The 23,239-nt window shown below is 39.8% G+C and overlaps 1 protein-coding gene across 3 annotated transcripts; it reads left to right on the plus strand.

Annotated features, from left to right (window-relative positions):
* Positions 1-21,713, plus strand: LOC109695350 (glutathione S-transferase A6-like). Of its 3 annotated transcripts, none has more exons than XM_074081955.1 (7): positions 9-372; positions 10,718-10,825; positions 14,294-14,345; positions 15,446-15,578; positions 17,930-18,071; positions 20,398-20,529; positions 21,373-21,713. In XM_074081955.1, exons 2-7 carry the CDS (start codon positions 10,739-10,741, stop codon positions 21,493-21,495), a joined length of 669 nt encoding a protein of 222 aa, XP_073938056.1. In that variant the 5' UTR covers positions 9-372; positions 10,718-10,738; the 3' UTR covers positions 21,496-21,713. The 3 variants fall into 3 exon arrangements, with proteins under 3 accessions (XP_073938057.1, XP_073938056.1, XP_073938055.1); XM_074081954.1 differs by lacking the exon at positions 9-372 and adding an exon at positions 4,776-4,924; XM_074081956.1 differs by lacking the exon at positions 10,718-10,825 and having other exon boundaries at positions 1-372.
* The last annotated feature ends 1,526 nt before the right edge of the window (positions 21,714-23,239 follow it).

Genomic DNA, 23,239 nt, shown 5'->3' on the forward strand with positions numbered 1-23,239 from the left:
AGTTTGTTTATTTGGCCACTCATTTGGAAAACCAAATGTAAACCAAAAGTAAAGTGGGGAAAAAAAAAAAATCCTCTGAAGACTTTTTCTCTCTATCTTTTCTTTCTCTTTTTTCTTGAGTCAGCTGTCTTGGAACTCAAGATCTTTTTGCTTCCCCCTCCTGACTATGGAATTGCAAACACAGTCCCCTGACTGGCTGGCTGCTTGTTCTCTGAGCTTTCTCTCTCTCTCTCTCTCTCTCTCTCTCTCTCTCTCAGAGCTCTTTCTTCTTGCAATTGCCAGCTCCCTCCATGTTTTTGAAATAAAAAAAAGTCAGTCACAAGGTCTCTAAATTCCTTTCCTCAGAAGATTCCTTTGGATCCAGAAACAAAGGTAAGAAACTGTTTTCTCTTTACATTTTTAAAAAATGTATGTTCCTGTTTCTTAACAGAGCTAGAATGAACTATGTGCTCAAAATTTAAAAAAAAAAATCTAAAATAGCCCTCTCAAAACTCTCTTGACATTGTCTTTGACTATTTAACTCTAACTAGTCTAAATAGTGCTACACTTTAAGAGTAAATTTTAAATTATGGAATCTGAGACATGGCTAAAAGATTTGGTTCATGGTTAAAAACTATAATATCTATTTCTGTCCATGTATTTAGGAGTTTCTGTACACAAGTATGTGTAATAAAAGTTCAATGCTTTTCTACTACTGATTTATAAAAGCGTATTTTAATTATCTTACATAAGTTAAGTGCTTACAATAAAAATTATATTCTTAAAAGTATATATAGCAATTAATCAAAATGACTATTTTCAAATGACTTCATCTTTGGTAAATAAAGCTAGTTTTAAAATAAGTGTTAAAATAAAATTAAAATGTTTTCAAAATCACCAGCATTTAACTATAATGGACATTTTTGCTTGAGTCTGCTAGTCAGACAGGTTGTGTTGTCTCTGCTAGAAGGTTTAAGGTCATGAAACGGTTGCTTCTGTGATATTTGTGGCTTGTCTGAGTTGTCTGTGAGCTAACGCTTTCGGGGCTGGTGCTTGGGTCCCCGGAGCTTACCCACTTCTTACTGTGAGTTTATGACTTTGGTTTTAAGCTTCTGGATTCTAGGTTATGTTCAGGTGGCCATGGTAAAACTTGGTGACATATGTGTGTGTCCCTAATACCTGGGCCACCAGCTAGAAGGCAAAGCTACCCCAATATGGCTCATTCTCCCTGGCCCAGTTTTGTCTTCAGACTATCTTCAGAGCTGCCTGTCCTCTGCCCCAGGCTCCACACCTGGTTTGTAGATCAGGAACCCAGATAGACACCTTTCCCATATGTCCTCAGTGCCAGGAGGCTGCTTCGGACCCAGTGTGACTTGGTAGATGTGAGGGTGGGAAGGCTGCGTCTTATGTCTTAAGACCATATTGAGACAAGGCGGGATCATTCAAGGTTATTTTAGTTTTGCATCAAAAAAAATTACAAACAGTGACTCACCTTGTTCTTCATAAACAATTCAAATGTAATTGCTAAAATTAAGTAATTAAAATATAATACAATGGGATAAAAATTTACAAGTGAAATGATTGTAATATATGTTAGCTGAAATAGTTTTAAAAAAACTTTTGGTAAGTTAAAATCTAGTTATACAACTTCTTAGATATTTATAAAAGTCTGAATCATTTCTAAATATGTTAAAATACTAAAATATTACTAAATACAAATTTTTGTTTATTTCCTTGACATCTTCTTTCTACCTGGTCTCAAAAAGCTAAATGCTTGAGTCTATTAATAATCATAAAAATGTGAGATAAATGTCAATCTAGAAATTATCCTATGGTCAGTGCATATAGGCCAATTCTCAATGCTTACTGGTTTTCACTGGAAATTAAGGTTACTAAGAGTTAAATGTTCTTACTAATATAACCAATTCTATATGCAAAGAATCCAAAAAGTAATGTGTCTGATAAACTATAAGGAAGATAAAGTATTTTCTTTTACTGAGAAAAAGAAAAAGGTTGTCTAAGTTCACAGATTCTTTCTCAAAAAACATAATGAAGAAAAGGAATAAAAATGACAAAAAAATTAGTAAGTGGGGGAAAAGATGCAAGAAAGTTACAAATATGAGGATGCATTTTTGATACAGAAAGTTAAAAAGAGAAGGAGAATTTTTTGTAAGACAAGGAATTTTGTGAAGTAGAAAGAAATGTGTGTCCAAAAGCTGGATGATTAGATTGTCTCATAACAAAAATTATATATAAGTCAAAACTACAGGGTTAAACTAGTCCCAAAAGTTTTGTAAAGGATAAATCTTCTAAAAGAAAATTTGTGTGTGATTCAGTTGGCTATGATTAAAAGAAAATTTCTATAAGTTTTTCTAAAAATTAAGTATTAATACACTAAGATAAAACCAAAATCTAGTTCTCTATTTACAGCAACAGGGTTTTCTTAAAATATTGATCTGCTCTGAAAAATTTGCAGGAGGTTTAATTTTTAATTCTAAAGTCTTGTTTTTCATTTTTCAACTACCTTCTTAAATTTCGTGTTTCCTGTTTTCCAACTTGCATGTAAGCAGTGACCCTCTCCCTCTGCTCTGCAGTCCTTAAGTCAAAGTGTTTTATTTTCCCCCAACTCTGACTCGATCAGGGCCAGACACTAACAGTGCTTGTGCAAAGGCCTCTTGGCTTTCTTGTATCTAGATTATGCCATGTAACCAGACAATTTTATGTGATTTTACTGTTCCTAAGAGTCCCCTAGTCCTCTGCTACAGGTGCTAATTAACCAACTTGAGTGTCCAGTGACCTAAACAGCCCTCGTTTCAGAAAAAACAATCACAATGCATCAGGCTTTCCTTTACCTTTCCATAACAAGCCCTAAAACAAAGATGTTTTATCAAGAGCCTTAGAAGAGTTCAGATTTTTGTTATCTATCTGTTTTGAAGTCTTAATCACTGTATATCTGGGCAAAAGTGGTTTATAACTGTATAAATCACTGCAATTAAATAAATGACTCGTATTTTATAGTGACCCATGATTAGATTTTGACAGTGTCTTCAACCATTAACATTTGGCAAACTTCTAAGATCAAGTTCTAAAACTAAGTCTTTTTGGCCAGAGGATTTGGAAGCTGGAGGAGATGTATAAAAGTGGGCTTGTTTGATGTGTCACACACACGGGAAAACATTTTTTTAATGGTGTTTAATCTTCCTCTGGTTTTATTTGGATAGCTGTGCTATTAGGTTATCTCATTGGATGAAAGCCTTTCCTTGTAGCTGAGCTATGGTTATGGCAGTTAGAGAAGTGCTTCTAAAATGAAATATTAATTGCCAATTGGGAAATGATAATGTAATATAAGTTCCCATTTCATTGGGAAGATCATACAAAATATAATTGGAACAACTCGATTATTTATGCTATAAAAACTCAATCAGTAAAATTCACAAACTCGTACACTGCCATGGCCTAGAACTCTTCCCCAAATTTTGTCAAATCTAAGGCTTACTTCAGTGGAGAAAGGCCATCATTCTCCATTAAAAATCATGACAAAGACTTACACATTCCCCTACACATTTAGGAGACCTAGGCTCTTAAACCGTATGAAAAGGAATTCTTACATATTGTCAAGAGCTCATTAAAGCTATTGATTAAAAATATTCTTGGGCTGGCAGGGGAGTGAAATAGCTCTCCATGCTGGAGGCCCTGGGTTCAATTCTCAGTACCTACATAAATAAATAAAAAGAAAGAAATTACTTTTTAGTAGAACAATATTTCATAGCATGCTCCTGGAAAATAAGAACACCTTCCCCAAAGTTTACGGCCTGGTGATTTTGTTTTCTGAAAACAGCATCTCTTTAGGGACCTTTCCAATCTAGAACCATATTGACAGCCTAAACCACAAGACATCCCCCAGTGGAGCTGACTTGCCCCAGTAGCTAGGTCTCCTTGTTCTTGCAGCTTGGCCTGACTCCTTAAAGGCCTCTTTTCTGCAGACTGCTGACATCACCAATCTTTTCTTCCTCGGTGGGACATGAATCCCCAGGAATGAGCCTTCCCAGTGCAGTGGGATTTCCCCTGAGCAGTAGAAACACCTGTAAGTTCATCTATGTGGTCTCTGTTGAAGACATTTGATGACAAGGGGGAAGTGAAAGCATAAAAGTCAAAATGATTACAGAAATGTTAAAAAGAGAGCAGAACTCTTTCCGAGCCTTAGAGATGCAGCAGTGGGGTTAAGTTGACACACACACACACACACACACTCACAAGTCATGCTGGGCAGTGAATTGTCCAGAGGCAGTCATTTTGCAGAGTCTAAGAGCACGTGAAAGTTGAACAATAACAGAGAAGTACCATTTTGCTTATTAACCTCACTCCCACAGTCTTACAAAATACACCACTACTTTGATTTGTGTGGAGTATGCCTCAACTCTGCCTATCTTGCTCAAAGAATGGGAAGCTATACATAGGGCCATCTTTTATGTTACCATTCCTGCTTCACATTGGTGCAGCACTTGGGTTTCTGAACTGAGCAAGTGTTCCTGTTTGGACACCTGTTCTGCATGAGAATAAAGCTGTCTGTCCTTTATGACTTGTTGGCTTATAAGTGCAGTCTCTCAAGTGGAGGTTTTCATCAGACATAATCATTGCATTCCTTACATGAAAACTGTCCTGCACCATTGTTCAAACATGAAATCTTCACTGAAGGCAGAGACAGTAAAATCTACCTGAAACATTTTGCTTCCTCCTTCATGGCCATCCTTGAAGAGTTGTTTTGCAATGTATGACTTAGCACTTTCTTTCTAATTAAGGAGAACTTGGCTCCCAACTCTGGGAGTGATTTTCCTGACTGGACTCCTCCCCATCAGTGGGAAGGTGGTGTTTAAGTGAATAAATAACTTTATAAACACATCAGTGCCTCTGTTGTGTTTTGGAGCTAAGAGGGAACATTAGCACAGTAAGTACTCACTTTATCTCATCTAATCAGTTTTCTTACAAACTCTCCTATCTTCCTTTTTAGATAACCTAGAAAAATACTTTAAAATGTGTCTTTAGTACAAGAAAAGTCTGTTTTATTCTCACTTTGGTCTTTCTTCTTGTTCTTAAATGATATTTGAAGAACTGTTTATTTGGTCTATGTTGTATACACCTTTACAGAAATGTTAAGAAGGATTTAGAAAACAAGGATATGAGAATTTAATCACATGAAGGTCAATGTTGTGAGGGACCTGTGGGTTCCAGTGACCCTCAGGAATTAGCCAGAGATGCTGGCATGCAGGAGTGAAGGCTTTATGCTTTTTCTAGCACAAGGGAAGCTTCAGAGAGCATGGGGAAGAGGATTCCTGCACCTTTCCCCATTCCTGGGGTGCAGCTTTCTCTTCCTCCTCACAGGTAGAGGAAGGGTAGGACAATGCCTGGGCACAGCTGTTCACATTGTTCTGAACATCGCATGTCTCTAAAGCATCTGAAGCCTCCACCTCCTGGTGTGCCTTTTACTATGCAAATGAAAGCTACTGCCACTTTCCTTGCATACATACCATAGTTTAGGGAAAGCATTCAGCCCCAGGAGCACAACTGGAGGGCTTAAGACCTTTTTTTCTTCATGCCTCTGGAAACTGGGTTAGGACCACTTTCACATTCTCACAGTTTTGCACCTCAGGGAAGCTATTTTGTCTAAACCCCATTAATCTGTATCTTAACCCTCTATGCCTCTGTCCCATCGTTGCAGGAACAGTACAGAAAGTATGACTGACCAGTCAGAACAAGACTCAAACCCAGGTGGTTGGAGGAAAGGAAGGTTTATCACGCTAGCGGACCAGCACCTGGATATTCCAAAAGGGCGCAGGCCCAGAGCTCAGGGTGGTTGAGGTTTTTATACTGAGAAAAGCAGCAGCAAGCAAGCAGGGAGTGCAGAAGTAGACTTGGCAGTTAGCTGTTCAAGGTTACAATATAGCATGTCAGCACAGCTGTGGACGAAGGCCATCCACAGTTTCTATAGCTGGGTGCAGGGGCCCCAGCTAAGGGGAAGGGCTTTACTTGTCTTTGATCCTTTCCCTGGCTTTGCTTTTTCTGGGTTTCCTTGTCACCGTCATGAGGAGAAAAGAGAGAGCACCATTTTCTACAAACTGAGGCTATGCCCAGTGGAGAGGGGTGTGGGAGTCATGCTAGAAATGCTTTTACCATTCAAGTAATCAACATGCAATCGTTGTGAATTGTGATACTGTAATTCAACACAGGCTGTGAAAATTTTAAATTGGATTTATTGTAATTAGTCTACATAATAATAAATTAGTCTACATGTCAGGAATACTAGTTCTCATTGAGTCTTCACCACTACTTTGCTAGGGGACAAGTCACATCCTGTCCCTGGAGTTCAACCAACTGGTGGAAAACCAGGAGAATGGCTAAGGCAGGGATTCTCAGCCTCCACAGGACTGCCCCTTTGGACTGGGAAATAATGGGGGGAGGAGTGGAAAGAGGAACTTTCCTTTCAATTATAGGATATTTTAAGGCATCCCTGGTCTCTGCACATGCGTTGTTTATTTGTTCTTTAAGGAAAAATAATAACCAAGGATTTAGAAAATGAAAGCAGAGAATTTGATGGTACAAGGAAAGTAAATGTGGTGTCACTATCAGCAATCTGAAAGTAGAGTCATACCGTACCTGGAGGTGTGTAGGAGCTTACGATGCATTAGTGTTATTCATGCAGGGGTCAACACTCAATTATACTGGATTTAAATTTAGTAGGGTCTCCTATTGGGGGCTTCACTTGAACAATGAAAAGAACATGTAATAGGTGGTTGGTTGCCTTTTGCAGCAGAGTGTCCAATTTGGAAACCAGCCATCAGTGCTTTCCAATCATAATTTAAATTTATACTTCCATAATTGTTTTCAGATGCATTTGCTTGTTGTTCATTAAGTTACTTTGTAAGCTGGCACAAAGTAGCAAACTATTTCTCCTCCTTCTTCCCTCCTTCTTTTACTGTGTCCTCTTCCTTCCTTTCATCTCCTGCTTTCTCACTCCTCATCCCTCTTTTTTTTTTTTTTTTTTGGTGGAACTGGGTTTGTATACAGGGTTTCCCACTTGCAAAGCAGGCACTCCATCACTTGAGCTATGTCTTCAGTCTCTTTCTCATTGTCTGTCTTCATTCTCCTTCTTTTCTTCCTCCTTTTCCTTCAATGTTGCTAAGTCCAAAGGGTGATGAGGGTTGAGAGAACCATAATTTCAGGAGAATCTAAATGTGTAGGATTTTAGGATAGTGAGGCAAAAAGACCTGGATGTCCTTCTGAGGCAAACTTAAAAACAATTATTCCCTTCTCTTCAGGCCTGAATATATCATGCTTTAATCCATCTAAACCTCTCATCCCTTCCCCATTACTTTTTCTCCATCACCATGCTCCCCTAATATTCAACAGCTTGCAGTGCAGTGCATATTATATTCAAATATAGATGGGCTATTTCATTATTTTTTATTCTGTAATATTTTCTTTAGCTGTCTTGCCCATGTAGTCTGCTCAGACAGACTCACTAATACAATTTTGTTCTCTCTCTCATTATGTGTGTGTGTGTGTGTATGGTCATATATTTATCTATATATACATTTAACTTGTAGGTCTAGTTTCCAGGAAAACCTGTGACCTTTGACTTTTTGAGTCTGGCTTACTTCCCTTCTTTTGAATTGCCACATTCCCAACCCAACAGAGAATTTGCACATCACTTGTACTTGCCAAGTTAAATATTCCCCTGGACTGCTCTGTCAAAGGACTGACCCATTTAAAAAAAAAAAAAATGTTCTGTTATTTAGGAAATTCCCATTGCTTTCGCAATTCTATTTGAACAGCTGAATGGTAGTTTCATTAACCACAATTCCTTATTTTATTATCATAATCCTAGCTTATTTAATTGCTTGATACTAACTGTATTTTTGAAATGCTGAATCCTGCAAAGAAAATGCTTTAAGAAACAAAGCAAAACAGTGTAGCTCTTGAGCTACCAAGCTGTATGCTATTTTTGAAGTGTGGACTGAACATTGCATAACATACCACAGAAAAAGACTGTACTAACTTTTCTGCTTCCTAGGAGCTCACAATTTGTGGGGGATGGGGTGCAAGAGAAGAGTAACCTTTGCAAGCTGTGGTATTCAATGGTAAGATAAAGCAGAAAGAAACTAGTCAGAATATCAGAACTAGTTTCAAAATCCAGATTTGTCACTACCTACCTAGTGGGCAATCCACATGCTATCTCTAATATTCAAAACAGCACAATTTGGGGGGAAGGGCTCGCTGATCTTTCAGATCCCTTCTAGCTCTGTAACTTGGGGAGTCTTGAAGGGAGAGCCAGACACACCAGTGCAGCTGCTTAGTTTTCACAAGGCACATATAGTCACTGAGTAGGATGTCACACAAGAAGTCAGTAGTGCCTTGGAATAATTATCAACATAAAGGGAAAAAAGTAAAGTTCTTATGCAGAAAGCCTCAGACTCTTAGAGCTCACGTGAGTAGCCAACTGTGTTGCAGCAGGGTAGGATAAACAAATTCATAGGAAAAAGCAAAACAAACACTATGATGCCCATGATAGAAGATACTAAAATGCAATGGTGAACAAACCAAAGCATATCTATGCTGCCCACAGCTTAGGTATCTGTGAGTACCAGCCCCAATCCAGGCAGGAAGGCTGACATCTGAGGGGTGAAAAGCTGTCAAGTCTGGATGATGCTCACCTGGCAAGTAGGAGCCCCCCTGAGTGGAAAGGGCAGACCCTTGATTCTCAGACTGGCAGCCTTCTCCCCTGGCTAAGAGGATGATGAGTGCTGGGTTAAAATGTCAGGGCCCCATAAAGTGAAACCACTGCAGGGCACTTTCTTCTCTGCCAGGTGTCCACAAGCCTGAGCTCCTTCCAGCTTTAAATCCCTTTAGTCAGAGACCATATCAGGCTGGCATGTCATTTTCTACCAGCCACCATCATTACCTGACATGTAGAAACTGTCATTGAGGGATAGTGAGAAAATTTGAAGGAAGCCTTTAAAAAAGACATTTTATATATATAAGGGCATTGTATATGAGGGCATCAAAGGAAGGAAGCAATAAAGAAAGGTTCCCTGGCACCTTGAAACCATTTTGAAATACTTTTTTTTTTTTTTTTTTTCGGTATTGCAGTTTGATCTCAGGGGCTACACCTTGAGCCACTCCACCAGCCCTTTTTTCTGTGAAGGGTTTTTCCTAGATAGGGTCTTGTGAACTATTTGCTTGGGCTGGCTTTAAGCAGGATCCCCTTATCTCTGCCTCCTGAGTAGCTAGGATTACAGGTGTGAGCCACCGGCACCTGGGTTGACATACATTTTTAAAACATAAGTATTAGAAATACTTGTGTGCTAAAAATTGAATAATCACAAAATCTGACAAAAACAAATTTAAGTGTTTTCTGACCAGAGGTGACTTAATATAGGACAGAAATTGATCCTGCCTAATGCTGGGTAATTTGACTCTTGCTGTATAATGAATCCTGCGCTTTTGTGTCCACACTCCTGATACAACTTGCACAACCCCACTGCTGTTCTCCCCAGCAGCTTGCAGTAGAACAGCAGTTCTCAGCCAGGTGTGAGTTTGTGCCCAGAGGACATTTGGTAAAGTCTAGAGATGCCCTCGGTTGTCATGACTGGGGGTGGAGGGCACACAGCACTACACTATGGAGGCTGCTTAGTAAACGTGGCAATGCTCAGGACAGCCTCCCAGAACAGAGAACTACCCAGCCCCAAATGGCAACAGTGCAGGGAAGCCTTTGAACTGGGCAGCAATGGCTGTCATGCTTTTTTTGCTGGTCCCGGTGAGGTGCATTTCACATATTTTACATCAACCCAGAGCACACAGTTGCATATGTGTACTCACGGCATAAATGGAAATATGAAAGTTTCATCAATTATACTTACCTTTACCACACATGATACACTGACATTTCCCATGCTATTGGAACTTACAAGATGCTACTCAGAACCCACAAGTCTTGTTTCTAACCCACTAGTAAGTCATGACCCAGAGTTTAGAAAACATTGATATAGCAGACTTTGGTGTCAAATAAAAGTGTATTTAAACCAGGATTACCACACCATGTAACAGCTATCAATATCCTCACCTGTAAACTCAGAACAATAAAGGTTCTATGCCAGGTGATTTTATGATGATGAAATGAGCATAAAAATGAGAAACTTCCCACTGTGTGGTAAATACTAATCATACCTTAGTTGCTTTCCTTGCAATATAAAGTTATGTAGCAACTACTCTTTCTATAGGCAGTACATAAAATCAATGCAGCAGTGGAAAAAACAGACTCCAGAATAGAAGGAAATCAGCACCTCTCCTGTGAGAAGTTAGGTTTGGGCTCCAGTCAGAGTGAGACTGAGCCTTATTGAAAGCTTCTGAATAAAATGCCCCAGATGCTGGGGAGCCTGTGCTCCTGATCCTCTCCCTGTCAGTGCTATGTCTGGTTTTAAAGGACTCTGGCCAGGCTCCCAGGTCCTTCAGCACTGTAGCACCTGGGCATCTCTGTTCACATCCTGCAAGTAAGGCAACTGCAAACATGAACCTGGTTTGGAACAACTTCAGTATGGTGCCATTAATGGATGAGAGTTTGGATCTTCCTTCAAACACTCCAGTCCTTCCATGAAGAAGGAAGATAGTCTTTGTGTAGTGTTGTATTATTAACCATAATCCCAGCATACACTTTCCTTCTGTGTGTTCATTCATTCATATTTAGGGAAACCACAAGACTGCTAATATGGTGGGCAAACCTTTGCTTCACTACTTCAATGGACGGGGCAGAATGGAGTCCATCCGGTGGCTCTTGGCTGCAGCTGGAGTGGAAGTAAGTTCTGGGTTGTGTCATTGCTAGATAGACTTAAAATTGACTGTATTTGATACTTTTCCCATGTCAATTAGGAGATATTTCTCACTGAACAATCTCTCAAGAAGTGTACCTTGGCACAGTATGGTCGTGGTACATGCCTATTGCTCCAAGCACTCAGAAGGCTGAGACAGGTGGATTGTGACTCCAAGGTCAGTCAGAAACATAGTCAGACCCTGTCTCAAAAAAAGAAAAAAAAAAAAAAAGCAGAGAGAGAGAGAGAGAAAAAATTGTGCCTTAAATAAAATTCCAAGTTTTGAAGATAAACATGAACAGACTTTACCTAAAAATAGTTAGATTTCTTCTTTTCAGTGAGCTCAGACAGTAAAATAAATTTAAGGAACTAGTCACAATATACATATTTTATTTGGATGAGGCATTAAAGTGTAAAAATAATTTGTAGCATTGTACAAGAATTAGAAATATGAATTTTGATGGAATATCTGGCGACATTAAAGAATCACTACTGTTATAGATGAAGTAATGAGTTGTGTTTTTTTTCTGACACAGTTCCTATGTTTTAGAGAAAGTACTTAGGGATGAAATATATGCTATCTGATATTTCCTTTAAATTATTACAAGAGAATTAGTGGGAATAGATGTGATGGCATTTGCTTTAGTTGATGATCAGGGAAGCTAAGCAAGGGGTCAAGGACCAGCATAATACTTTATTATAAAGTTTCCATAATGCAAGGATTAAAATGTACAAAGTTTGAAAATGAAGTGGAAATCCAAACCACTGAGTGGACAGTGACAACCTGCCTGATACCTAAGTAACACATTCACTAAGCAATGCGTATGCTGACTACCAGTGCCAGGTTCATTTAGGTCCTGGACACAAATCAGATGTCCCTGTTCTTGGGTGTCCTGTGTGTTGACAACAGTGCAGAGACATGAAGAGATTATTAAAATGGAGGATGGCGCATCTGTGGGAACATTCAAGCATTTCACAGGGCTGAAAGGTCATTCCTCCTAGTTTGAGCAGGACAAGTTGGTAGGTTTCCTTGTAACTCTGAGTGCTGCCCCCTGAAGTCATCACTGGGGAAAATACTTCTCAACCCATACCTGAGGGATAAGAGACTCTGTGACTGGTTGGCTTACAGGAACCCATGGGCATTTTCAGGAGATTTTGGCCCTGAGGCGGGAGCTGCAAAGGCTGTGTGTGCATAACCCTGGGATTACACTTTCTCAAATGCCTCATGAATGCATAGGACTTCAGCTTGATCCTTCTCAGTTTTGAAGAATCAACAGTAAATGCAAACTCTAGTGCCTTTCCAGGTTGTGTTAATTCTACAAATGGGTAACCTGGTTTCCCTGTCATCCAGATATTTGCCTTATCATTCAGGGACACATTCCAAGCCTTTGGGCAGGATGAATTGCAAATGAAGGGTGAAGTGGGGGCAAAGCCCTCAGCATCCAAGGCTTCCTCTCCTCTGTCCCAGTGTGACTACAGAAGGTGGTGGGCAAGGGCCATCTGGAGACCTTGCTCAGACCTTGGTCATAGCCTGATCATTACAGCCTCATCCATCGCCATCAGCCTCACAATCAACATCACATTCAACAAGCACATCCCTCTCGGCCACCATCATGTGATGATGAGTGTCCATCCCTTATATTTTTCCTCAATGGACACTTGGCAAATTGCTGGCCCACACCACCTTACTGTCTCTATAGCCTGATTCTGTTGATCATGTAGATCCATAAGAAACCATTCCACTGAGCATTCCAAAAATGAAAAAATTTCCTGACCATATCACCATGAACTATATTAAATCATAACCTCTGCAAGCAGCATTACTACTTCTTGCTTGGTCTTATGTGGGTCAGGCTCTATACCATGTGTTTTGAAAACATTATAATATTCTATTTAAGAAAATGCCTTTCTGGGGATAGCATCACATACATGTACTCTTAGCTACTTAGGATTCTAAGACAGGAGGGTCACTTGACACCAGGTGTTCAAATTGGGCAACATAGCGAGACTCTTTCTCAAATAAAATAAATAAATAGAAAATGCTCTACCTTCATTTTACAAGTGAGGAAATGAACTGTGAGAGATCTCACATTATAATGACAGCTATGTTAGACAGCTATTGTAAGACAGAGCCAAAATTGGAAACAAATAATACCAACTTCAAAATACAGGAATATTCATAATTGTCTCCTTAGACTTAATTTTTAGATTCTATATATGAAGTCAAGTGTAACATATAAAAATTCAATTTTGGTTTATTGAGACAAGATCTCACTAGTTCAGTGGAACCTTTAACTTGTTGTGATCCTCCAGCCTTAGCATCCAGAGTGCTGGGATTACAGGTATGAGCCACCATATCTTGCCAAACCGAGTGCTTTCATTGTAGAAAATAATGGCACATATATGGCTTCAGATCAGGTTGAGACAGCCCTGCCTCTAACTGACTTGCCTGTCAAAGTGACTTCTCTCAGGAAAAGGTTGACCTTTCTTGAGGCATGTCAAAAACAAAGTAGATGTTCATCAATACTTGTTAGCTTTAGAGGGAAAAAAATAATAAAAGGATGTTGTAATGAAATATCAGGCATCTGTGAAAATCCTAATGACAAGTTGTATTCCTAGCGTACTTCCTACCCACCTGGTGCATGCCCTAGTAACTTACTCCTCATACCAACTTAAACATAGATACCATATCTAGGCCCATTTCGTACAGTGGAATAGGGACACAGATTTGGTAATGGGTCCAAGGTCAACCCAGTACATGAAAAATGTCATAATAAATCTATACGGACGTATTGCCACCCCAATGTTTTGGTTAAACTTTGTGTGGGTGCTCTGATGACTACACACAAGATCACAAAATTTGTGTTTCTATAAATGTTAGTGTGGGGAACTGAATTCCTTACTTAAACTGGGAATTCCACTACAATGCCCCATGTTTCCAGGTAGGAAATTCCAGTTGTGAGAATTAAAGCTGTGCAAAACTACACCTGAGGTCCTGGGGAATGGTGTGATGTAAATAAGAGACTCCTTGCTCACTGAGAAGGAGATGGTCATTGGCCCATGACATGCCACCTGCTGAGGATATGAAAGACCTCTTCTGATTTCACTTAGAGACTCAGACTCCTTAAGATATTAAAACTCCATAACCAGAACTCGGCATACCCTTCCTTGCAGTGAAATCCCTCCCAAATCATGAACTGTAGATATTGATGGTGTTTAGGCTGTGGATAAAGCAAATGTAAGAATGAGCAGCTTTGAGCTGAGACTGGATCTTCTTTTGGTGGATCTATTGGGAATTTCCAAATGGCTGAGATCAGACTCTGTGTTGTACACAGATAAACTCAAATATCTCATCTTATTCATAATATGTACCAAGAAAGAACCATTCAACTTGAAAAACCTGTAATGCTATGGAATAAACTTACAACTTCTCATTTACTTTTTCTGCTTTCCAGTTTGAAGAGAAATTTATGCACACCAATGAAGACCTGGAAAAGTTAAGAAGTGGTAAGAAAAGTATAAATATTGCAAATTATGGTATCGATAGAAGGTTTTTTGTGGTACTGGATTTTAAACTCAGGGCCTCGCACTTGCTAGGCAGGCACTCTTCCACTTGAGCCACTCCTCCAGCCCTGTTTTGTGTTGGATATTTCCAGACTATTTGTCTGGACTGGCTTTGAACCACGGTCCTCTTGATCTCTGCCTCATGAGCACCTAGGATTACAGGCATAAGCCATCTGTGTCCAGCTCAACAGAAGGTTTAGACACTAGGTAATGCCAGTGTGTTGATAGGGTGATAGTTGGGGATGGTGGAGAGTCAGAGAGTGGTTAAAATATAAGGGATGGTGGTCAAAGAGCAGGACTGGCAACTCTCTTGGGGCTATAAATGGATAGACAACTCTGTTTGCTAAGGAACCATCGCAGGGCCTAGGAAAATACCCTCTCCTTGCTTTCTCTTACTTTCTGTACCATAATTAAATTATAATCAGCTCAGGTTCCCACACTACCTTACATCCAAGTACACACAGAGCTATGCATTAATGACAGGAGGAGAAAGAAGTTCAAACTTATCTTGTATTCTGTAATAAATAGGTTGGCGTGGTGATTCCCCAGTAATTTTGTAGGACTGATAATGAGATCATGTTGAATTAGTTGTAAGTCCAGGTAGGTGATAGCAGCAGCCGTGGGGAAAGGACTCATGCATGCCTGTGCACATGGTCTAATGCTTTTGTTTGAAGAGTAAACAAGAGCCCTCCATAGTGATCTCTACCACAACTTACCTTGATGTCGTGAATACCAAGAAACACTAGGAACTTATTTCAAATGGCTTCTGACTGGCCATGCAGTCTCTTCCAGTTTCTTACTAAGACATTTGTGAAGTTAAGTCAAGAAAAAGAAATTTAAGTTCCTTAATATATATCTGGAAGGTTAGTAAGAAAAAAAGAAAGAAAATGAAAAAGAACTACAGGAAGCCAGAAAAAATGTATTAGAAATGTTACCAAATGATAGCTTTATTTCTTTTTATATTTTTAGTCATTTTGACATTTTTCATCATGAAAGAGTGTGACTCATAGACATTTCACTTTCTTTTGTTCTTCTTCCAAAAGATGGAGTTTTGATGTTCCAGCAGGTGCCCATGGTGGAGATGGATGGGATGAAGCTGGTGCAGACCAGAGCGATCCTCAACTACATTGCCAGCAAATATGATCTCTACGGGAAAGACATGAAGGAAAGAGCACTGTATGGTGTATTTTCTGTCTTTACATCAACAGATAACAAGGGAAGGGTTTAGATGCTTCATTGAAGGAGCAAACCATGTTGGGGGAATCATGGCCAGCAGCAATCTAGACATGGGCAATATCCACTAAGTTCAGTTATGGCAGAATCCTGTAGTGGTAAAGGAAGACTAAACTAGGAGTATATTCAGGTGAGTGTGATCATAGCTGAGGATGATGTTCTCGACACAGCACAATGACAAAGGTTTGCAAACACTGGTCAGCCTTGAATTTAGCAGGATGATGGGATTGTGATTCCAGATGCTCAAGCTTTCCAAGGTTGCACTGCCCCTTCATGCTTGCAACAAGGGACAAAGTGTTTAAATGATTAGGGATAAAGGTTTAAAAACAGAAAAAACCTGATATGCTGATATTTAATTTTCAGTAATGATCACAATGGTGAGCAGGAATTTATTTACTTGCTCCTCATGTGGATTGCTCAATGTGACAAGGTTGAATAAAGGCTGGCCCCCGTAATACTGGAGTCACCTGAGTAACACCTTGTAGGACTAAAGCAGGTAGACTGAATCAGCTTGTCCAAAGCTGGCAAATTTCCCCCAGTTACTTTAAATGATAATTTATGATATGAGAAGTTTGGGGGAAAAGATTAAGATTAACCAATCAAATCGTGGAGCTTAGGAACTTGGTACATGAGTTTAGAAATACAGTTGAGAGCTTTAACAGCAGAATTCACTTTGCACAAGAAAGAATCTCCTAGCTTGAAGACAGGTCTTTTGAAATAACCCAATTGGTTTTTAAAAAGAGGACAAAATTGTAAATGAATAAAGCCAAATCATATGGGAAGCTAGCAAACAAACCTTCACGTAAGAACAGAAGAGAAAAGGGATGAAAAACTTATTTGATCTAATAATTGCTGAGAACTTTCCATATTATGACCAAGATATGGAAATCCAGGTCTAGGAAGCTTAAATGACCCCTACTAAATTCATCAAAAAAGATTCGTACTGAGGCACATAGTCAAACTGTCAAACTGTAAAAGTCAAAAAGAATTCTAAAAACAGCAATCTTAAAGCTTCAGGTTACTTATAAGGGAATTTCCACAAGAATCCTATATCTAGCAAAGCTATCCTTCAGAAATGAGGGAGAAATATACATTCCAAGACAAAAATGAGGGAATTCATCACCACAAGTCTGGCCCTACAAGAAATGCTTAAAGGAACCCAATACTAGAAGCAAAAGAATGATAACTTCCATCATGAAAACATAAAAGTACAATACTCAGCCATAGAACAGATCCACAAAAGAGAAAGAATTTAATTAAATTCATATAGAAAAACAGACCAGAAAGGTGAATCAGGGAGGAAACAAAGAAGAAAGGATACTCAATACAACCAGAAAAAAGTGAACAGGATTACAGGAGCATGCTTTAATTATCAATCATAACCTTGAATGTAAATGGATTAAATTTCCCAATTAAAAGATATGGATGGGCTGAATGACCCCAAATATCCTAAGCCATCCTGATGAAAAAGAACAAAAGTGTAGGCATTACAATACCTGACTTCAAAGTACACTATCAAGTGGTAGCAAGCAAAGCAGCAACTGGAATAAAAACAGACACACAGAACAGTGGGATAAAACACTATTATCTTTAAAAAGTACTGTAAAAGTCCAGTTTGGCACAAAAGAAGTAAAGGTCCCCTGTAATAAGCACTAGTTTACATATAAGCACATTGTATACATGTGTTGAAATACATGTGTCTTCTCAGGGTGTTTTGGGTGGGGTCCCAGGAGATGCAAGCATGACTGGAGTCAACAGTACATGGAGAGGGTTGTGGAGTCACGTGTTGTGGGAAGTCGCAGGGAGAGTTTCTAACATTGAAAATCTGAGCCTGGGCTGCGTAACAGGGTGAGAGGAGCAGGACATGTTTCAAGCTGTCTTGAGCTGACTCAGCAGTCTTTAGCTCAGGATTCACAGCATGTTTGCACAACCCAAGCCAGTGCTACAGTGTCACAGTCAGCACTGTGATACTTCAGACCTTGTTTCTAGGATTGGTTACATGCAGTGACTGCACCAGGTTCTCAGGACTGTGACTCTGCAGGGGCCACGATGCTCTTTGTTCCTGCATTTGGTCACATGTACAACAAAAATTTTAGACACACGTGCCTTCTGCAGATTGCATAAAGAAACATGTTAATGTACAACTAAAATCACAGCTCAGCGGCTGGCTCATGACAGACCCCACTGGAGGTGAATTGTACTTGGCCACCACTTGGTGCTGTTTTCTCTGAGGTTTTTAAACTATAAAGTCTAAGGCAGGAGCCTTTGGCAGTTTGGTTGTTTTTGTCTTTCAGGATTGATATGTATTCAGAAGGTTTGGCAGATTTGAATGAAATGTTTATTAATTACCCATATTATCCATCTGAGCAAAAAGAAGAAAACCTTGCCCTGATGAAAGAGAAGGCAAGAAACCGTTATTTTCCTGCCTTTGAAAAGGTAAGTGCAGGCTTCTTTTTGGCTTTATGGACAATGAGAGTTCAAGGGAGCAGGGCATGATGGCACCCCAGAAATCCCAATGCTCTGGATAGTGAGACAGGATTGTGGGTTCGAGGTCAGCCTGGCCCACTGAGCACCATGCTTTCAGGAGGTGACATAGTAATGCCCAGTCTCCAAAGTCTCCAAACGTTTAAAGGGTGGCTTAGTCTTGCAGAGTGTCTCAGCAGTTTCTCTGGTATGAGAAAATGCCATAGACTAAGTAGCTCGTACACAAGACGTGTACTCTTCACAGCTCTGAAGGCTGGGAGGGACAAGAGCATTTTCAGTCACTGATGAGGATCTACACTTGCTTCATGGATGGCTGACATCTGGCTGTGTCCTCATAGGCAGATAGGTCAAAAGAGCTGTTTAGGGTCCTTTCATAGGGGCATTAATAGGCTCCACTCACGTCTCCTAGTCACCTCCCAAATGCCCCACATTCCAGATATCATCATTAGGATGGCTACATAGCGATTTGAAGAGACACCACGTTCAGTCCATCACAGAAGGCAGAGGAGAAACAGATCCTCGGTGGTCAAAGCATTGACTTGCACTTCAAAAGAGCATCCCTTAAGATTAGTTTAGCATACTGACACTCAAGCTATTATATAGTGTGAGGAAAAATTATAAGTTGTACCAAAGTTAACATTTTTTTCAGAAAATGTTGATATCTGAGCCCAGCATAGCCTTTGTGTTTGTGAGAATTCTATGATGATGATTACAACTTGCTCTGTGGAAAGCTGTAAGCCACACTGGAGGTTGGACTAGATGATGAGTGACAGCAGGTCCTTTGATTCAAGAGACTGGGAGAAAAACAAAACATCAGAACATATTCTCACACCATGTATAGGGCACACAAGACCAGCTGCCCATTGGGAGAACGCTGCAGTGTTGCAGGGATGGATGGGAAGTACCTAAACATGGATGGTAACACGGGAATGGAGAGGAAGAGACTGATGAAGAGAAATTAAGAAAAACCTACAGTATTTGGGGACAGAGGGCTCATGTCCTATATGAAAGCCATACCTTGCAGAAATAAGAATCCAATCCTTGTATGTGTAGCACCTGTCTTAGCTACGGGTCCTTTGTGAAGGCAAAAGGAAAACAAAGCTATCTGACTTATGTTTAAAAAATCATGAACCAAAAATGATTATGAAAGACACTGTAAGCTTATAAATAACGTGGTAGGCTATATCGTCAACAGTCGTTGTATAAAGTACTACATCATTTTTTTCATCCATTAGGAAAGGTTAATTCATTGCTGACTGTGCTCTTGAAAGGAAAGAGCTATTTGAGAGCACTCAGATGTCAGATACTCCTTCTCTGGTGCTAAGAGTTCGGGGCACATCACAAGATAACAAACTCTCCAGCCATTACCGTCTAACTCATCTAAGTTATGAAATCAAAGAGATCCATGAATGTAAATGAACAATGTAAATCACAGTACAGCACGTGGTATTGTATTCTCTTTTTTCATCAAGTAATTATGCATGATTGTGTGAGTACACACATAGCATGAGAGGATATTTGTCAACATAGTGCCTTTAATTTGGTGGTGTCATGTGTATATTTTCTACTAATTATTTAAAATTCGATTGTTGATGGTATATTTTATATATACCACAAATGACATTCAATTTTGTTTCACAAAATCCCATTCATTCAGAAAGGTTTAATGAAATGTTTAATGAACGCATGGGAACTTCCATGTAGATGTGTGCCATACGTACATGGTAAATTAGCATATATTATGTTGGTTTTATCATGCAAGTCTATCTCTTCACCCCTCTCCATTAGGGAACACTATTTTTTACACATTATAAAGTAAGTTCAAGGCATCAATGCAATTTGATCCTGGAGAATTTCTCATACAGAGAATTAGGAGTCGGAGCCAATGTTGCAAAGGAGATGGTGAGATTAAGTCCACCCAGGTCTACTTTAGATCCCAGATAGATAACAAGGAATAGAGGAGCAGACAAGGGGAGAAGCTTAGACCCTGACATGGTCTCCTGGCTGGAAGGTAATGCCATGAAGGTCAAACCACCTCTCAAGGAAATGGAGAAAATAGAGAGGAGAGGAACATCTTGAAATTTTAGGACAACACCCTTTCAGTTGATTGACAGATATTCTCACTGTGCCTCATGAGGCAGCACATGGAGAAAGGTCTGCAGCTCCACCCCTGCCTAGTGAGGCAGTTGAAGGAAGACAGTAGGGTTTAGAAGCTCAGGGAGAAGCAGGAACCCCAGTTTGGTTCTGAGATCATCATCTGATCCCTTGAACTCTGCAGGTGTTCAAGAGCCATGGGCAAGAATACCTTGTTGGCAACAGACTGAGCAAGGCTGACATTCACCTGGCTGAAATGGTCTACAACATGGAGGAGCTTGACTCCAACATCCTGGCTGGCTTCCCTCTGCTGCAGGTGATCTCTTTCACAGCCCTCACAAGATGAGGCCCTGCCTCTCCCATTGTGAATCTAATATTTGGAACCCGGGGCTTCTCAAAAGAATTTTCAGGCACTTTTTCTAAAGGTTTAAAAGAAATTTATGTAATGAAATTTGAGGTGGATACTAGACTTCAGTATTATCTTACCTTTCATAATGAGAAGGACCCAGAGCCCAGCATCTCTTCCCTCTGCCCCTACTCTATTGTGGGCTCTGTTCCTGATTTCCTTGGGATTCTGTTTACCCCAGGTTTGCCCTTGTCTTTACATGCTAAGTCTATCTGACCAGGACTCTTACCATCTGTTCCTACCCTCAGCTCTTGCTCCGACTCTCAGATGTGGTATTTGTCTCTGTATAGCTCCCCTACATACACCTAGTCCCCCATAACCCGTATTTATCTCTCAGTGTGACAGTGGGTTGTGACTGGCCCCTTTTCACCCTTAATATTTCCTTTCTCAATTCCAATACAATTTTGCCATGTCTTCATTTATTTGAAGACAACTCCAGTTGTTATCTGACAAATGCATTGTTCTTCCTTATATTGTACCGTAGCCATGAATCAATAGGGTTAATATGTAAGGAAGAAGGCAACGATGAATGGAACTGAATAAAGACTTCAAGATATCTTTCTGGTAAATGCTATTGAGCTATGTTTTTTATCTCTTCCATTCATCATCACGGTCTCCTCCCAGCCTCCATACTAGTGCCAATGGAAGGATACAGTTAGTATTTGTCCAAGAGGGGCTCAGATTTCCTGGGTTTTGCTCATAGTTGGTTTGGTCATTGGGCTCCTCTCTGAGGATGTGATTTGTGTGCTGCAGGCCCTGAAAACCAGAGTCAGTGACTTGCCCACTATGAAGAAGTTTCTGCAGCCTGGCAGCCAGAGGAAGCCTCCTGAGGATGAGGAAAATGTACTAAAAGTAAAGAAGATTTTCAATTTTTGAAAAGTGGCATTGACTAAGTGCTTCACCTGAGTGTTGATTGGGTGTTATGAGATACTACGTTCCGTCATGTTTTATGTAGTCACAAAGAAGCTCCTGTGCCATGGTTTAATTATACTTCATTCTTTCAGTAGGATCTGATGTAGAATTGGAGTCTTAAATTGCTTCTAACATTTCTCTTTCCTGTGATTCAAAATTTAATAAAAAAAAGAAAAATGAGACCCTGCAGTTTGTTTTACTTCAAAGAATTTTCCTATAATGTCTGTCACGTAGTCTACTGAAGAGTCATGTTTAGACAGTTCTCTATTTTGACAATCTCAGGTATGTAGTGAAACATGGCTGGAATTTTGGGGATTAACATAACAAAATTTTCTTGGAAATTTACTTTAAATAACAAAACTATTTATCAGTTACTTATAGCCTGAAATTCATTTTCAGCTGGTTGTTCTCTTATCTTAGCAGGCAACCTTACATGAAAAGTTTTCCAGCAGACTGTGCTTGCTGTACACTGCACACTACCCTCTGGGTTCGCAGTAGAGGTTTTCCATGTGCTTCAGACATTCATCCAATTCATAAAAACCCCACAGCAACTTTCTTCAAAAATGCCACTCTCCAATGACTTGCAAAGAGAGCAAATCAACCTGAAGTTTTTATTGGTCTATTGCCAACCTTGAAAAAGAACATTTACCCATTTGTTTTGTGGAAACAGGTTGACCTACCATTCCTCTTCCAATTGGTATGGAATTTGTGTCCCCAGAGACCTATGGAAGTGTTTTTCTTCTGACTGGATTCTGCCCTTCAGTGGGAAGGAGTTATTCAGATGTGTAAACAGCATATAAACCCTACAAGACTTCTCAGAAGCAAGCTATGGAGCCAAGAGGGAGACAGCCTTTAACAAGGCCATTATTGATCCTCTCAATCTTATACACCTTTACATGTAATTCCTGGAAAAATACTTTAAAATGTGTCCTCCTCACAAGAAAACATCAATTGTATACTCACATTCAAGCTTCCTTAGTGTGTATGAGTGGCAGTTTAAGAGTTGTTTATTCAGCTGCTTTTAAATACATAATTTGAGATATATAATGAATTTAGAAACCTTGGACATGAGAATTCAAAGATATAAGAACAAATGATGTAGCACTTTAGTTATCCTGCACCTGTGAGCAGTGCAAGAGGGACTGCAGGAGCTTATGCTAAAAATTGCTCTGTAATAGTGACATAACTATTTGAAATTTGTGAAGACCACAGACTTGGGATCCCCAGTGAAGGCACTATACATCTACACAATTTCCCATCAACAGTTGTTTCCTAAATCCCTACCTCCTGTTGAGAAAGGAGCCATCCATCCTCCAAACAATCTAATTGGAGACACCATAGCAGATAGGACACACAGTAGCTCCTCCCTTTTTAAGAGATGCTTCATAGTAGCTGGGCGCAGGTGGCTCACAACTGTAATCCTAGCTACTCAGGAGGAGGCAGAGATCAGGAGGATCGCAGTTCAAAGCCAGCCTGGACAAATAGTTTGTGAGACCCTATCTTGAAAAAAGCCCTATCACAAAAATTGGGCTGGTGGAATGGCTCAAGGTGAAGACCCTGAGTTCAAGCCCCAGTACTACAAATAAATAAATAAAGAGGTAATTCATGATTTATTGTCAAGTGTTGCTGCCATTGGCTTTTCAACACTTGTTTACTGTTAGTGTGCTCCAAAAGGTAGACAGAATTTTTTTTTGTGTGTGAACTGTTT

This window comes from Castor canadensis, chromosome 8 (assembly GCF_047511655.1).
Source record: "Castor canadensis chromosome 8, mCasCan1.hap1v2, whole genome shotgun sequence".
Classification (NCBI taxonomy): Eukaryota; Metazoa; Chordata; class Mammalia; order Rodentia; family Castoridae; genus Castor; species Castor canadensis.